The 18,131-nt window shown below is 26.2% G+C and overlaps 3 protein-coding genes across 6 annotated transcripts in view; 1 reads left to right on the forward strand and 2 right to left on the reverse strand.

Annotated features, from left to right (window-relative positions):
* Positions 1 to 631: 631 nt before the first annotated feature.
* LOC112690091 (non-structural maintenance of chromosomes element 3 homolog) lies at positions 632 to 7,986 on the reverse strand. Its single transcript, XM_025564012.1, has 7 exons — positions 7,569 to 7,986; positions 7,400 to 7,488; positions 7,045 to 7,216; positions 6,786 to 6,978; positions 6,589 to 6,668; positions 5,991 to 6,140; positions 632 to 823 (listed from the first exon to the last, which is right to left on the reverse strand). Exons 2-7 carry the CDS (start codon positions 7,426 to 7,428, stop codon positions 767 to 769), a joined length of 681 nt encoding a protein of 226 aa, XP_025419797.1. The 5' UTR covers positions 7,429 to 7,488; positions 7,569 to 7,986; the 3' UTR covers positions 632 to 766.
* A 138-nt stretch (positions 7,987 to 8,124) lies between these two features.
* LOC112690090 (glycosylphosphatidylinositol anchor attachment 1 protein) lies at positions 8,125 to 11,332 on the forward strand. Its single transcript, XM_025564011.1, has 12 exons — positions 8,125 to 8,676; positions 8,751 to 8,974; positions 9,091 to 9,250; positions 9,369 to 9,476; positions 9,559 to 9,767; positions 9,860 to 9,972; positions 10,033 to 10,113; positions 10,178 to 10,281; positions 10,339 to 10,457; positions 10,523 to 10,722; positions 10,784 to 10,951; positions 11,022 to 11,332. The coding sequence occupies exons 1-12, from the start codon at positions 8,535 to 8,537 to the stop codon at positions 11,305 to 11,307; spliced, it is 1,914 nt and encodes a 637-aa protein (XP_025419796.1). The 5' UTR covers positions 8,125 to 8,534; the 3' UTR covers positions 11,308 to 11,332.
* A 976-nt stretch (positions 11,333 to 12,308) lies between these two features.
* LOC112690053 overlaps positions 12,309 to 18,131 on the reverse strand; it is a 20,591-nt gene continuing 14,768 nt past the window's right edge. For 3 of the 4 annotated variants that reach the window (XM_025563955.1, XM_025563957.1, XM_025563956.1), the window contains exons 15-20: positions 15,262 to 15,423; positions 15,109 to 15,203; positions 14,731 to 14,915; positions 14,396 to 14,667; positions 13,947 to 14,327; positions 12,309 to 12,693 (exon numbers count right to left, since the gene is read on the reverse strand). In XM_025563955.1, coding sequence (XP_025419740.1) covers positions 14,128 to 14,327; positions 14,396 to 14,667; positions 14,731 to 14,915; positions 15,109 to 15,203; positions 15,262 to 15,423 — 914 coding nt within the window. In that variant the 3' untranslated portion in view covers positions 12,309 to 12,693; positions 13,947 to 14,127. Of the gene's footprint in view, positions 12,694 to 13,946; positions 14,328 to 14,395; positions 14,668 to 14,730; positions 14,916 to 15,108; positions 15,204 to 15,261; positions 15,424 to 18,131 lie in introns of those variants that run through there. The other variant, XM_025563958.1, reaches the window with a different exon arrangement.

Raw genomic sequence — 18,131 nt, forward strand, 5'->3', positions numbered from 1 at the left:
ATTGTATTAAGTTATAAAATAAATATATTTTACTAACCTCTGCGATCGTGTATTTGGTATACAGCTGCTTCTGGTTCAATTGCATAGGCAAATTCGCTTTTTTTTGCGTTAGTAAACATTTAAAAGTCTATATGATAGACATAAAACAAAGAATACTGTTCACTTGTAACTATGTTTTAATACTAACCGAATAACGTATGAATACGTCAGTCATGAAATCTCTGGACCGTGATGCAATGGAGTCTTCACAGTTCAGCAACATGGTAATTATATACAAAATAGAAGGATAAAACCTAATTTTATTTGGATGAAGAAAGAGAAAGGGCTATAATATACAGAATATTAGGGTCAAGAAGCTAAACGCTAATTAAATTGTTGCCCTTAATTTGTTTTCATACAACTTGATCTATTGTACCTATCTGTTTTTCATTATTGGAATAAATTCCTTGAATTTTTATTTATAATAGAACTATAATCAGTCATCCATAACTCAATAGTTAATGACATGCTCTATTGACCCATTGTAAATAAATAATATGGTTAGTTGATGATGGTAAGTTGACTAAATACGTTTTATTTTTAAAGCAGGTTTAAAATAAATGATATATATATTTTTTAAAATTTAAACAGTTACATGAATATACAATTAAAAGTATATTTCTCTTTTTTTGAAACTAATAAGTCATATATCTATAATTATAAATATGGCATTATCAATATTAACACAAAATTCAAGTTCTTAACACAACGTAATCAAAATTAAATATTACTTATTAAGCTCAGCATATACACGCTTGAATGATTGGGCAGGCATATTGTACAACTGTAAAAAATAATGAATAAAAAATACAATAAAAATACAATTGAAATAACAATATTATTAGGTTAAAAATAAAATACATTTTTTAAATGATTACATTTACATATATATGTTATGTCAAATTCGTAAAATTGGCTAAATTAAATTTACCGATTTTATGATTAAGGAAGACTTTTTTTCTGCAGAATGTATAAATTGCATGTTACAAATAAATGTTATATTAGTTTGGAATTGTTATTACTGAGAAAAATTTTAATTAACGCTCGTATTGAGATAGTATGGACTATAGAGTAATATGTATGCGTGTCTTTGATTTCAACTTATCTATTAAATTATTTTCAATCAAAGTTAAGATTTAAGAATGATAAAAATTATTTTCATGGTATGAAATCTTGCAAAATATTTAGGTACCTACATTGCATGGTTTACAACTATGATAATCAGCAACTGCGACATTATCAGCTCAATTGTTCACACAAATTTAGAAAATGTTATGAATTTAATGTTATTAGATATTATTTGATGTAATTTTAATTTCACTATTGTAATTTTTGTGTTCGTTTTTCACTTTTTTTTTATATTTGAATGATTTATTTTAAATTAATAATCATACTTTTTAAATAATATGCTAATAAAAAAAAAAAAAAAAATTCTATGTTATAGAGTGATTTTTTTTTTCAAGAGTTGTCTGAGTAAACCACCGATAAAAACCCAAGACAGAGAAAGACAATACTAGCTCAGTGATTTCATAATAGAAAAAGTGTTAAGGGTTACATAATTAAATATTTTATTTTCATTAATTAAATAATTATTTAATTCAATTTATACATAAGAAAATGCATTATTTAATTAATTTAAGGTTTTGCCAATTTCATGTAATTGGTAATATTATGTTGTTACGGTTTCCAAATTTATTTATTAGGCAACGACATTCCTAATCACATGAAATCGGAAATTATAAAAATTTAGCGAATCATACATAATTATAAATTTTAAGATACATATTTGAAACAATTTATTTCTTAAGGTAAAATGTCAATAGATAATTTTTAGTTTAAATTACAATTATAATTGGATATTATGCTAACTAAAATAGCAGCATTGCGAGAAAAGAATTGTGGCAGTAACGTACAGAAAGGAGGATTAAGGGGTTTAATTCCCTTCCCACCGAAATTCAGGGAAATTATTAAATATGTTTTTATAGAGTAAAAGTGGTATAAAGATTATATAAGTATAAAAATGTACAAACCCGCTTTCCCCCAAATATTTTTTTGTGTACGCGCCTGGTAAGCGATCATATAGGTTTGTCATCCTCAAACTTCAACGAACTCCACAATATCCATAGTTATTATAATTATTACTCAATGTTGTAACTATATCTTATTATATTAATTAATAATAAATACAGCTTCATACATAACTTTCCGACGTCCGCAACACAATTCTTACTTCACTTATATAACAAAATTTGGGAAAGAGGACAATTTCCCAAAAAGTGGAAACACTCTTTCGTAATACCTATCCTAAAACCAGGAAAGGACAAATTCTCAACTGAAGGATACAGACCAATATCGTTATTAAATACAATGTGTAAAATCCTAGAAAAAATCATCGACATACGACTGAGATGGGTTCTCGAAAAAACTAACTACCTTCCTCCCAACAAAATGGTTTTCTCAAACATAGAAGCACATATAATAGTTTACATGACATACAGGAGGATATAAAAAAAACATTCGAAGCCAGACAAGTTCTAGGACTAGTTGCCCTTGACATTGCCAAAGCATATGACACCACATGGCGCCCACGAATAATAGAAAAACTACATAAGATACTTTGTCACGGAAATATGCTCAATTTTATCAAACACTTCTTGTCAGACAGAACTTTTCAGGTCAAAACCGATGGCCACCTCTCCTTAACCCTCAAACAAGAAAACGGCGTCCCTCAAGGATCCACCTTCTCTGTCACCCTTTTCCTCATAGCCATTAATGACGTAAGTGAATCAATCAAACTCCCCGTAAACCATACTGTTTTTGTCGACGACCTAACTATATGGTGCCGAGGGAGAAATACAAATAGCATACAACCAATATTACAAGACACATTATCTTCACTAGAAAAATGGTCGGCTACTTCTGGCTATCGCTTTTCCGCCACAAAATCATAGTGCATCATCTTCTCTCAACTCAGAAAATACCAGACACTGCAAATCAAAATAAATGATCTTCAAATCGCAACCTCTAAGACTATCAAGATTTTAGGCATCATATTCGATAGCAAAAATACTTGGTGCACACACCTAAGAGAATTACGAAAAGTGTCCGCTATAAGAATTAACACCCTCAAGGCACTTACACATACCTCTTGGGGAGCTAACTCACTTTCCCTCAAACAGATTTACAAATCCATCATACTATCCAAGCTCGAATACGGTTCCTTCCTATTCATAAATGCCAAACCATCATATCTCAAAACGATTGAAACGATACACAATTCCGGATTAAGGCTAGTTTCTGGAGCATTCAGATCCAGTTCTACCTCCAGCTTATATAACATCACCAATACCCCTCCAATACACCTAATAAGAAAAAAAATACTATGCTCTTTTATATAAGGCTAATCCAAAATAATCTCAAGACACACCGAATCATCAAAGACGAACTTCTACATATATCCATCGACCCATACGGGGTCATTAAACACGAAAACCTCATAGTCCCCCCATGGATCTTAAACATAGATGTAAATCTTTCAATATCAAACTTACCCAAAAGCAAAACTCTACCAAAAACGTATAACAGTGAACTGCAATCATTGCTCGAAGACTACAAAGAATACACAATTTTTTTCACAGATGGGTCAAAAACGGACGGAGTAGGAGCCTCTGTGATATACAAAGAGAATAAAATAATGATCAAGATTCCTCATATAACTCATGTACAATTTCTTCCGCTGAAGCCATCGCAATTTCTCATTCACTCGATATTATTAAACAAAATAAAATAACTAAATCCATCATACTCAGTGACTCTGTAAGCACCTTAACCAACATCCAAAACTATCTTTAACCTAACGACATTAGCAGAAAGATTCAAAACCAAATATCGTCTTTAGAACTCCAATCTCAATCAATCACTATGATTTGGATCCCAAGCCACGTTGGAATCCAAGGAAATGAATTAGCAGACACATACGCCAAACAAGCCATTACCTCTCCTGATGCACATCAAATTAATATTCATACCCTACAAGACAGCAAAAACATAATTAACAAATTTATAACAAATCAATGGCAACAGATATGGCAAATAATGCACACTAAACTTAATGAGATAACACCCTCAATATATCCATGGCCAGTTACATCTTTACCTCGTAGGCAGGAAGTAATCCTCAACAGATTAAGAATTGGCCACACATGGTTGACCCACGGACACCTCATGAACAGAACGGATCCTGCCCTATGCCCCACCTGTGGAGTAACTCTCACAGTCAAACATGTAATTTGCAACTGCCTAAAATACAGAGACATCAAGGGCAGTCTAGAAATATCCGACAACCTCCAGCAAGCACTAAGTCCAGACCCAGAAAATGTTTACAAAATTTTTAAATTTTTAAAATTAACAAAAATGTAAAATTTAATTTAATATAACTCTTTATGTATTCAGTTGTAACTCCCTTCAATATGTAAATATAACTTTAGATTAAAAAGCCAATAACCATTGTAGTTGTGGCTTCATCAATTAAAATAAATAAATAAATAAATAAATAAATAATAAATATTCTTTTAATATAATTTTGCATTAACTATTTTTACACAAAAGTATTCTGAAAATGTGGTTTTTACTATTTTATTTACAATTAACCGATCAGAAAACTTTTATATATAAATGTGAATTGTGAAAAACTACAAAAGAAAAAAAAATCACCTATAGTTTCTATTATTGTGTGATATAAATATATTTCTAGAGGAGTCTTCAACACCTCTTGAATTTAATACTCTAAAGTATAAAAATAAAATAGTTTTTTTTAAAAAACGTATAGATAAATACGGTTATAGACAAATTATAATTTGTTCTCAGATTTCAAAATCATAACATTTTAGTAGAACTAAAAGTAATTAATTTGCAATTATTTTATTTGTAATTTGCTAATTAAAAAATAAAAGATGCTTATCACTTCATATGATGAATTATTATATTTCATTCTTAGTTATACCTATTACAGTTACTTAATAAGGGACTTGACTTGCTTTGACTTGCTTTTAAAGTATTCTTAAATAAAAATTATGCTTTAAAAAATTTTTGAATTTTAAGTAATCTATTAATTTGATAATTTGTAGATTCCCTAAAGAATATTGGATAGTAAATCTATACCAAATATTTTATGTAATAATTTTTTTATTTGGAAATAAATGATGGTACTTCAAACGTTTTGATTTATTCAATAGTTTTTTGAAAAAAAAAAAAAAAAAACTGAATAAAAATATTTAAAGTTAAATTTTATCCAACTTACAATTATATTTAATTTGGTAAAATAAGTTATTGTATATGGCTTCACAATCCTATACAATTCCAGCAAATTCAAGCCATTTTATCTTAAGTATATAAAATTTGTAATAAATCTTTAGTTTAAAATAAGAACTCAACAATTTATTCCTAAAAAACAGAAATAAATAAAATTTGAAAATATTAACATAACGAATTAATAAATGCACAGGCCATTTGATTTGATCACATGGACATTAAGTGAAAATTAATAATAAATATTATGAAATACATCATGCAAAACAGAAAATTCTATGACAATTGAACCAAAGAATAGATTTATTTTCTGACTTAACTGATGATCTAATCTTTCTATTTTCCTTAAAATAGATCATAATCCCATTTTAAAAAGGAATCTCAAAGAAAGTTGTTGAAAAGTGTTGTCTAATAATTTTTTAATATATTATATATGTAAATTTAGATTTTTCAGGACATTTCTTTTTGTATTTTTTAACAAATGAAAAAGTATTTCATTACCACTCTATCTGGGATTTATAGTAAATCCTTTATTAGTCATCAATATTAAGTAGCACACATAATACACCTACACAAATTATTTTTTTAATGATATTTTTACATAATACTAATCATTAACTATTATGTATAATGTTAATACTTACTTTTGCAATTTTCTTTAATACCATTAACTGGTCACATTCTTCTAATGCTCTGGGTCCCATTGTAAACCAATAACTTGTTCTTTCTGGATCAAACCTTATAGTAGTATCATCAGTTTCTTTACATTCAAGATACTGTTCTTTTACAAAATGCTGAAAAAAAAAAGTATTCAGACTTATAAATTATAATTTATAATACTTCTAAATTAAATTCTTATCAGCTTTGAAGTTTATTCACTAAAAATATATGAAATGTACATGCATTTACATAATTACATTAATAACACACTTTTTTAAATTTACAGGAATATAAAAACGCTGACAATTTCAATATAATTATATTTATATAATATAAAATGATGGTGATAAATAATATAAAAAACAAAAATATTTTATTTTATAAATAAGATTAGAAAAATGATAACACTTTAATTTAAATTCAATTTTATAATTAAATAATTTTTAAAAAATTTACAAAACTATAAGTGAAGATGATAGACAAAAAATAATTTTGAATAGCTAAAATTGACCGAATTTTTAAATAGATAAATAAATAGTTTAAGTAAAATTTATGTATGGTATATAAATATTGTTTTCTTACTCCTTTAACCATAGTCTTGATATAGTCCATGTCTAAATTTAATTTTATTGAAAATTGTTCCAATATATTCCACATTTGGCCTAAAAAAAGTTATAAGAAAATAAATAATTATATTTTATTATAGACAGAAACTATATTATATAATTTACTTATGAAATAGAAAATGTTTAATAGTTGAAATAATTTTAATAAAATACCTTCACTAATTGGCATACGAAGCATAATCAAAGCACCAAGAATAGGCTTAAGTAAAATACGATATTTTGATAACTGAGAAAAACTATAACAAATTCCAGGAATTTTAAATTCTTCAATAGTATTCACAATTATAAATTGCTTGAATAATTTTTTTTTTTCATTGTTAAGAAATAATATAGAAAAACCGAAGACCTAAAAATAACTCTTTATCAATATTATGGAACAACATTATAGAATAAAATAATACTTTTAAAGTACATTTTTTAAAGTATTATCCACATCATTCATAACATTTTCAAAATTCCTTCCTGTAACACGACCTTTGAAGACAGTTTTCATCAAATCATCTCTTTTTATGGGATGTTTACTCTTCATATGATTTGTTAAAAGATATTGAACACAAAGAATCGTAGCACATTGGTTAGGATTTCTAAAATAATAAATTTATAATAAAAACAAGAAAACATAATATAATTAATATAAAATAATTTGAAATATAGTTCAAATTTTGAATTAAATATATTTGGTAATTTAGATCAATGATCCAAAGAAATTTAAATTTAATTTGGTGATAATTTTTTAAGATTATTTTCTAACTAATAAGAATACTTACTCAATTGTGTTTGAGTGTTCACCTTCCATATTGAATAAAATTAAAAGTATAAAAGGTATGTACTAAATACAGCAATAAAATACTGGAAACTAAAATTATATAATTTTTTGTTATGATGGATACCAAAAATAATAAAAGGCAAAAATACAAAAAGTCGTTAGGTACTTACTATAGCATGTAATGTCTTACAATTATTTTTATTTATTCGTTGGAATTGGGTGTAAAAGGTACGAAAAGTTATCGTTGTTCCCGTCAAAAATCGATAAACGGCGAACAATTATTAAACTATCCGAAACGCAAGAGATATGAGAGCAGAAAGAATGAGGAACTGTAATAGCCTGGAAACTAACGAATCGATGGTTGGAAATTTCAAACAGCTTTTTGGCCAACTTTATCTTTTTTAGTGTTTGGAGGGAAACTTTCGAAAAATGACAACCTATTAAGATAAACAGACTCAGAACGAAATCAGCGAATCAGGATGGCCATTTAAAATGATAACAGAAAATATCTCATGATCACGAATTAAGATTGAAACTTATCTCTATAGCTTGCGTTGCACATTAGTTATCCATATTTATATATTAATTGTAATAATGTGCAATTTTAATTTTATGATTTTAAGCATGGATATGTAATTATGTATTATAACTAATATTTTTATATAATTTACATCAAGTCTTATGTAGTATATTTTTTACTACATTTTTATCTATTCTGTATTTTTAACCATGGATATGAACACGGTTGACATAGATGAAAACTGTGGTTACAAAGATCTTTATTACCATACGTTAAAAATTATCTTTTTTTTCTTATCTTTTTCTAATAAATAATTATCAATTTCATTATTTATCATTGACAGTTTGGTAAGCAACTGTTTGACTGATTTCAAAAACTTAGCGAAGTTTGAAAATTGTAATTATTAAATTTTGGTCCTATCTGTTGAGATTAATTTTTTTAATGCATTTTATTTTTATTTCATTGGTTTATTGAGTTGCCAGTGAAAAATGAAAAGGGAATGCATTTTTAAAAATTTAATATTGTGGATAAATTATTTTATTTGTTAAACATTATACTCTACACAGTTATTGAATTATTTCTTAAGTGTTGTAAGTCATAAAATTAACTTACCGAAATGGGTTTATTGACTGATCCATCAGTTGGTCATGGTGCTTTAACTAGCATATTTGTTCGACATCATAATCGTTTTTGTATACTAATGTATATTGCATCTGTTGTGTTATTCTGTATGTTGGCACATGACAGTTTTAGCTCTCGTGAGTAATTAGTTTTATAATTAATCAGAGCTTGTAATTTTATTGAAATGATAATTTTCTATTTTATTTTTTAGAAACATATTTTTCTGAAAATGCTCTTCTTCCTGGATTGGTCAAAGGCCAATTGAATGATAACACTGGATCATCTTTTAAAGACCATTATAGAGAACTTAAAGCAGAAGCACAATATTTTGAAACTGAAACACCACATTCATACCTGATCTCAAAATTCAAAAACCTAAGATTGGAAACATATTCCCATAATTTTACTTTGAATTATCCTTTGAAAAAAAATACAGTAAGAAAAATAATATATAATATATAATTTACAATTATATTCATTCAGAAATAAATTTTGAAATCAAATTTCACATACATGTTTAACATGAATTATATTGTATTTAATTTATATAGAAATACACTGGGCGTAATGTTTATGGCATTCTTCGAGCACCAAGAAGTGCAAGCATAGAATCAATAGTTTTAAGTATACCATATAGAGCGCCATCAAGTGTTTTTCCTAATACTTTACCTGGGCTTGCTGTAATGTTTCAGATCGCTCAATTCTTTCGTCGTACGTAATTTACATACTAATCAACAATCACATTCATTAAAATTCAACACACTATATATTATGACATAAAATAAACTTTTTTTAAAAAAAAAATCAATATTTTATTTATTTTCTAAAGAACAAATGTACTGGGCAAAAGATATCATATTTCTGGTAACTGAACATGAACAACTTGGAATGCAAGCTTGGTTAGAGGCATACCATGGAACTTGCTGTGGTTCACCTGGTAATAATATTTTTAAGTTTTTCAGTCTTATTTATGTGTGTTAGATATATTATATGAATATAATTATATACCACTAATACAGGTGTGTTAGATTCTGGAAAATTAAGTGGCCGTGCAGGTGCTATTCAAGCTGCCATCAACTTAGAAATTCATTCTGAAAAAATTGATCATATTGATATAAAATTGTCTGGTTTAAATGGACAACTGCCTAATTTAGATTTGGTGAATTTGGCTCATCGATTATGCAACAAAGAATCTGTTAGACACACATTTAACAATGTTGATGGAGGAGTATGTGTATTAAATTTGAATAAAATATTTTTTTGTATTATTATTACAATGTTATTCATTTATTATGTTTTTTTAAATAAATACTTTTATAGGCTATTGGTCGAAATAAAGTTAACACTTACTATACAAATTTGAGTACGATGTTGTCGATGGTAATGACACAAGCTACTGGAGTACCTGATGGTAATCATGGTCTTTTTCATAGGTAAAATTTTACCAAAACCAATTGTTATTACTATTGTAATTGATCACAAAATTGTTTTAGATTTGGTATTGAAGCAATAACTTTAGAAGGGTATGAAAAAAAAGGCCGTGGCATTTATGTTAGCGTACTTCAAGTAGGAAGGTACAATGTGCTTTTATAAGTTAAAATTTGAATTTTTTTTTAACTTTATTTTGTTTTTATTTAGAGTTATTGAAGGAATGTTTCGTAGTTTGAACAATCTATTAGAACGATTTCATCAGTCATTTTTCTTTTATCTTTTACCTTCAACGGATAGATATGTTTCTATTGGTAAAATCGATAAACCAAAAAAATTGAATTAAATGTTAATTTTGAAATATTTTATAGGTCTATACATGCCTTGTTTGGTATTGCTTGTTGGTGCTCTGTTTTTGAAAGCTTTTTCAACATGGATTCAACATTCTTCTGAACATAAATTGGGTGATTCACTATCAAAACAAGCTACTGTATTAATACCATTGAAAAAGTATTAAATACAATTAACTCCTAACTTGATACACTATATTTGCAGATTTCTGAGCATTTAAATGTTGGAGTTGTCAGTTTAATAACTTTGGGCACTCACGTTTTAGGATTGATTTTGTTGCCTAATTTTGCACCAGCATATTTTACATACTTTTGGGATCATATATCAACACACCGTGCATTATTAATGGGTTATGGTTTATTATCTTTCATCATTGTTTGTATAATGCCAATATTAATGAAAAAGTTGGTGATATTAAAATTAATTAATAATTGCAATTTACAGTTGAATGCATTTATTGTTTAGATGTCTAAATTCTTTCAAAGTGTCAAATTGGGTATTGTTACATGTGATTTGTTTACTAGAATTAGGAATTGGATTATTATGTGTCTCAATGCATAATTTTTCTCTTGGATATTTAACAGCTCTAGTGTACGTTTTACCAGCAATTTTTACTAGTTCTAGTCAAAACAAGTATGTTTAGTATCATGGTCTTGTATCAAAATGTATAATATTAATCTATATTATTTGATCTATATTTCAGAATTGGAGTAAAATTTCTTTGGTTACTTGTGCATCCAATGTGCTCACTTATATGGATAACTGCAATTATCACTTATATGGCCTACCCTGAATTACAAATCGTTGATTACTTGACAAAAGTGATTGAGGCATCTGGTCAATGGATGGCATTGTCAACTGTTGATAACTTGGTTTATGGCAATTGGGCATTCTCAATTAGTGTATTGCTGTTATTGCCTGTCTGGACATCATTTTGGTGTCTCATGTTTCTGCCTACAAATTTACCACAAAAATACAAAACTGAATAAATATAACACTATTATTTCATTATCATTTTTTTCATATTTTTTATTCAATAATTTATTTACAAAATAATTTTAAGCAATAAAAAAGATCAATATATAAATCATTTAATGTTATATTAACTAAAATCATTAATATTATTCTAGTAGGAGTGAGTGCGGATATTATTATATATTATGTATATATTATTTATTATGGTGCCTTGGCGTTCAGTCATAATATGTAAATCAATGAACATGATTTACTTAGTTTTAAGGTAACAAAATTAATTTAGAAAATAAAATTTGTTCATTAATTAGTTACAGTAGAAAAAAAAATACATAATACTGGAACAGGACACTTAAAGCATTATCATAAAAACATAGCTTAGATTTGGGTAGGTAGGAACTATTTATTAGAAGAATATAATTTAAATTAAAAGTATTGAACTATTTATTATTATTTGAGAATAACTAAGGGATTAGTATACCAGGCTTTAAGATCACAGGATTTAATTGGCTAATACCAATATTGTGTCAGATATTACTTATTATTTATAATACAAAATAAATATATATAATAAATAAAAATAATAGTTAGAAAAAAAAATTATAAAATATAAATAAAATGGGGGAAGGAAGGGAGTATGCCAGCAATTTAAGTGCCACAGCTCTTTATCACTGAGCAACAATTCTTAAATGGCTAGTAACCAATTATTCAAGAAAAAAAAATTCTTAAAATTAGTATATCACATAACAATATCTTAGATCTCACTTAGTGACCTTATAATGCATGTACAGAGAAAAAAATGACAAAAATAATTATTGTTACATGGTACTTTGTAACTTGAATGTTAGGTAATATTATTGTACCTAGTAAATCATAACACAATAGTATAAAATTAACAAATAAGTAAATATCAGTATAGATATATACATATAATATTACTTAAATTCTTAAATAAGTAGTAAATTTAATAGATACTATAAATAGTACCTAAAGTTAATATTTCCTAATATTAAAAAAAAAAAATTAAATAATTGGTAAAACAAATCAAAAATAGGGGTATAATATGCTGTATGTCATTCGATTTTTCAAATGCCAAACACCAAAATACAAAATAAAATAAACAGGGTTCTTATTGAGCAATTGAATAATCAATGGAGTTAATGGATAACTGAAATGGTAATTTGAAAAATATTTTTTAACACGTAACAAATGAATGACGTAAACAAACAATGCTTTATAAAATGTTAAAGGTATAAGGGAATGATAATGTTCTTGATTAATATCCATTTTATTTAAGTTCAGCATTTTCAGTTCTTTCTTCTTATTTTAGTTTTTTTTCTTAATATTTTTCTTTGTCAACTTCAAGCACCAAATATTTATAGTTTTATTTTTAACATCAAAATCTGAAACATTTGTAGTAAACATATATTACAACTTTTTATGTAAGCATTTATTTAAATAAAAATTATATTTATTTTAATTTTACAATAAAATAGTTAGCAAATAAGGCGATTCATCAAAATATCTCCGCAAAAAATATTTTAATTTTGAATGATTATTATAAGTTTAAAATTATCTCACACTTCTTACAGCTTTAAAATTTGAGATTGTTAGCAATTCCTCTTAAATACTAATGAGTTGTCATTTCGTTGAATTTCTATACAACATGTAAAAGTCTTTCATCATAGATCTTATATTTTTCCTTTTTTTATTTGCACTTAGCTCTCCAGAAATAAATTTTTTGAAAAATGAATAATTGAACCACTTATTTGAAAGAATTAATTCCAATAAATGTCAAAAATTGAGTTAATACAGTAGATGTGTTAATAAATGATAGACACATTATGTACCAACATTTGAAAAAAATGCAATTGTAAGATGATGGCATAATTATAAATTATTATATATATTATAATTATAAATAATTTATCTACCATGTATCACAGGTAGCCCGAAAACAGATTTTTATCGTTTTCTTTGAATTACCTTTTATGGACTTACGTTGTTTCTCAAATCGAAGGTAGGATTAAAAACAAAATATAATTCTAGATTTCTCTTGGGAATACTCTCATTCAGTATATATTATTAATACGTTGTTGTATAATACCTACATTAAAAATATTCATTGTGTTCTCTTAAAATTATTTTAACTGGAAGTATTTTGAAGTGGAAGCAATAAATAAAAACCACTAAATAAATATAGCTGAATTTTTAAATCTGTTATTTCAAATAAATTTTTAATAATTTATAACCAAGAAATTAAATCTTTGCTTAATTTATTGAGAGCAATGAAACCAGTACAGCAACTAGTTTTGAGAAACCCAAGTGTGATCATCATAACAAAAAAAGCTGTCTAAATTAATTATTATAAAGAAATTTTTTAACAAATTTTAACAAATTTTTAACAAATAAATGGACTTATGGCAAATATTATAGTAAAGACAAAAATCATATTTTATTTAAGTAACTACATTTAAGAACTACAATCCTGTCAGAAAAACCTTTTATCAAAATATTTTTTGACAATCTAAAAGTAATTGGTAGACATCTATAATTTTTCATTAATATGATATTATTAAAATTTTAAATTTGTAATTAATACTTATAGAAGTTATGAATGAAAATGAATTATTTAAAACAATCAATTTAACAGTACCTGATCATCAACTAGTTACTTCTGGCACATTAAGAATAAATAATTTTGTCTTATCCACTGCTGTTGATTGAAGATTATTATGTAATTTCTTATTAATACCAATGCTCCAAATATGTTAAGGTTAATTTTTTTGACAAATAATCATTGAAAAATTATTAAGAAGGATATAAATGTATGAAGTTTAAGTGAAAACATCGATAAGTGAAGAGTATTTTGGTATAATGATATAACTGAATATCCCATGATTACATTGGTGGTTTGATTTTGGTAACTGTTGCTTTATTATTTTTGATGAATCTGGCGATTTGATGTCCTCAAAAGGACATACAAATTGAGGTTTATTTGTATGACTTTCAATTGACATTAATGACGCCTTCCTAGCTAGAACAAATTGTAATGGTGTATAGTTTACAATATAAAATAATTTTTAAAATAAATTAAATTTTTACCTGAAAGGTCAGCTGCCAATGTATGTACATTTTTAATTCTCTGTTGTTGCTTTGCTTTATCTCTTTTTTCTCGCTCTTGCATATCTCTATCTCTTTGAAGTCGATCTTCTTCCATTTTCATTCTATCTACTATATTTGGTGACATAACTAATGGTGACTGCAAATGGTGAAGTCCATAAAGAGCTGAAGGATGAGGGGTAGTATGAGAATGATAGGGAGAATGAGGAAATAAAGGCACTCCACATCTTTCAAGATACATTTGTTCTTCAATCCTAATATATTAAAAATAAGACAAATTAGTAAACACAACTTTATAAATACAAACTACAACTTACCTAAAGGCATGTTGAAAGTGTGGAGAATAAAGATTTGCAGGATGATAAGGAGAATATGAAGCAGGATCAACTGCAAAATGAGGAGGAGCAGATGCTGATGAAGGCACCATAGTTCTTTGTTCATCTGGCTTATAAGGTTGAAATCCACTACGAGGTTCAGTATTTAAACCAGCTGGTTTTGATTCCTAGTAATAAAAAATTTTGAAAAAACACCTATCAATAATCTTATATATATTTTTCACTATTCTTTTGAAATATCTCACCAATATTATAAATTATAGTTCATAAATAATAATAATTTAATACATATGTAATAAAATAAGAATAACTTACAACCAAACAATTACATTTTATGAAATATTTTTTTATAACACTTACATTGTCAGGTTGTGATTTATTACAAGCTGGAAGTGTGATGCGACTTTTTAACGATTCTTGTTGTAGACGGTCTTGTGATTCAATTCCTTCTTTATCTATATTATTAGATTAAAATTAATTGTATGTTTTGACTTTTAATGTTAAATGTTTTACCATTAGAATGAGTAGAAGGGGGTCCTGCTTGTTTAGCTAAATTTCTCAAAGCAGCAGCAAATGATCGACCACCAGGAGATGGTGGTGGTGGAGTTTGGCCCATAATATTTGGCATTAAAGTACGTTTAGAACCTGAACTTGTTGGTTGAGGTTTGACTAAACCTAAAAAAAAATATTAATAACTTATTAATTTATATTATTTACATTAAAAACAATTGCATGATATATATACTTAAAACATAATATGCATTAGACATATTAATAAAAATATTAAATACGCATATAAAGAAATTATTAGATATGGATTTTATTAGAAAATGTAGAAAAACTAAAATATCATCTGAATTTATTACGTTTAAAAAAACACGAGTGTAAAGAATAAAATGAATATGTTTTAATTTTTTATCTGATACATGATCAGAAATTATCAAAAAAATTTATCAGAAAAATAACGAAAACAATTTTGCTCAAATTATAATTAACATATCTACTGTATAGACACTTTTTATTCAACATGAGTACATATATAATACACACAAGTTTTAAGCCCAGATTTTTTTTAATATATTAACCATTTATTTAATAGAAATTAGTAATAAGTAGAATTTAAAATTGGTTTAAAAAATGAAAAATTGCTGAAAATTAAAAAAAAAAAAATTCACCAATTAATTTTTGTAACAAAACCAATTTTAGACATTTTATAGGAATAAAGAAAACAAGCTCTATACTTAAAATTTTATAATAAGGTATAACATTTCAGAAAAAAAAAAAAATTGAAAGTTTTCATAGATTTTAATTTCATAGGCTTAATATTATTTATTTTAATTTCAGTAGAATACAAGAGAAGTTAGTGTAATAAAAATATAGTATATATGAGTCATATCATACAAAATGCAAGACCCTCTTTCTATATAAAAGGGATGATTATCACATTTAAAGGGTGACATGGTTGTTTATGTTTGGCTCTGTAACATCTGGGATTTACCATCCCTACAATATGAGTGTAAATGAGTCTTCCTAAAAAAATACATATAAGAATCCAATATTCCCAAACTATTATAAACTAATAATGAAAAATAATAACAATACAAAATATTTTTTGGTTACGTATTGTTATTTTATTAAGTTTATGTATAATCAAATATAAAAAATGTATATTAACACTAAGAAGATATTATTATTTAATTTAATAAAACATAATGTATAAAGATTTTAATATGAAAAATACACATTTATACAAAAAAATTACTTTATCAAGATTAATCAATACGTACTTAAAAATATTTCAATAAATTTAATATTTATAAAAGCTAACCATATAAATATAGCAAGCTGTACAACTCCTAAAGTTATACCTTTAGCTGAGACAATTGGTGTTGAATATGATGCCAAATCTTGTACTTTAAATAAAACAAGTAATTATGAAAAAGCAATAAAAAAAAAAATATGGATAATATCTTAAAAATAAATTTTAGTTATATTATAATTGAAACAATTTCAAACATTTTAGAAGGCAAATAAACCTCTATAACAAACATATCAGGAGAATTAACAACAGATGATATTTTTTACTTCAAATACGCTCCTCAGTCATAACCATCGTCACCAATCAGAAGTCAACATTTTCAATTTTCAGTTTTTTTTTAGTAAAATTACAAATTATCAAATAATTTAATAGTATTTATTAGTCTAATAAAAGAATAAATTAAAAAAAAAAATTTAATATTTTAAGGACATATTCAACTGCTCTTTAGAACATTTTTATATGATTTTTAATGCATTTAAATCCAAGCCCTAGTTATGAATATTAAATATGTATTCATATAATGTAAAATAAAAATAAATTTGAGTTATTTTATGATTTTTAATAAGTAAACTATACAGCTTTTACTATTTCACTAGAAGATAACAAATACCTTGGTAGTACAACATATTATTTACAATACTCGGAGGTTGTGGCATAGAATCAGATGCACTGAAACCTGCAGTAGTCATATTGTTGTGTACATTGTGAGTAGGATGATCTGATGGGATATAGTTTGTGTCGTGACTAAAACGCATTATGCAAATAGGGACTCAAACTCTTTTAGTGTAATTAAATTAATTAGTACAATTAACAATTCTAAAATGAAATAATAAAAATATATAATGTTTGTTCGCTTTTTAGATTATACAAGTAAAAATAAAACACAAATGATACAACACGTGTTGTCAAGCTGCGGACACTACGTTAACTGACGACATTTTTACGACGCACACAACAAATAAATAGTACAGTGGAGCGAACGTAAGAGAACAAAAAACAACACTGGTTTGCAATAGGGGATGAATAACTAGGGAGCTCCACATCACCACAACACAGATGCCTAACAAAACAAAATGGGGCGTGTAATTTGCATAATATAAAATATAAGAATTCTTCAGAAATTATTATATTTTTATTTATTTAATTACTAAATGTGGTCGAAATTGCTTTTCAATTTTAATAAGGGGTAGGATGTTTTCGTACTTAATTACTTTTATATGTATTATTTCTTCTTAAAATATATTACAAAAATGTTTTAATTTTTTTTTTTAAATCTTAAGGTTAAATATTGTAGTTAAAATAATGAAAAACGTATAAGTAAAAATCCATAACTAAAAATATGATTATTTGAAGAGATAATAAGTTGGTAAATAAGGGCGTGTCGCCATAGAGCCGATGAGCATGTAGCACCAATGTAAAACTAGTATAAGTTGCTTAATTTACACAATAATTTCAATAACTTACGATAGTATTTAAGAATTTTTTTTTTCAATCTTAAGTATATATCATGTGTATATCACACACACACACACACACACACACACACACACACACACACACACAC

The sequence above is a fragment of the Sipha flava genome, unplaced genomic scaffold (genome assembly GCF_003268045.1).
Source record: "Sipha flava isolate LNK unplaced genomic scaffold, YSA_version1 48_pilon_pilon, whole genome shotgun sequence".
NCBI lineage: Eukaryota > Metazoa > Arthropoda > Insecta > Hemiptera > Aphididae > Sipha > Sipha flava.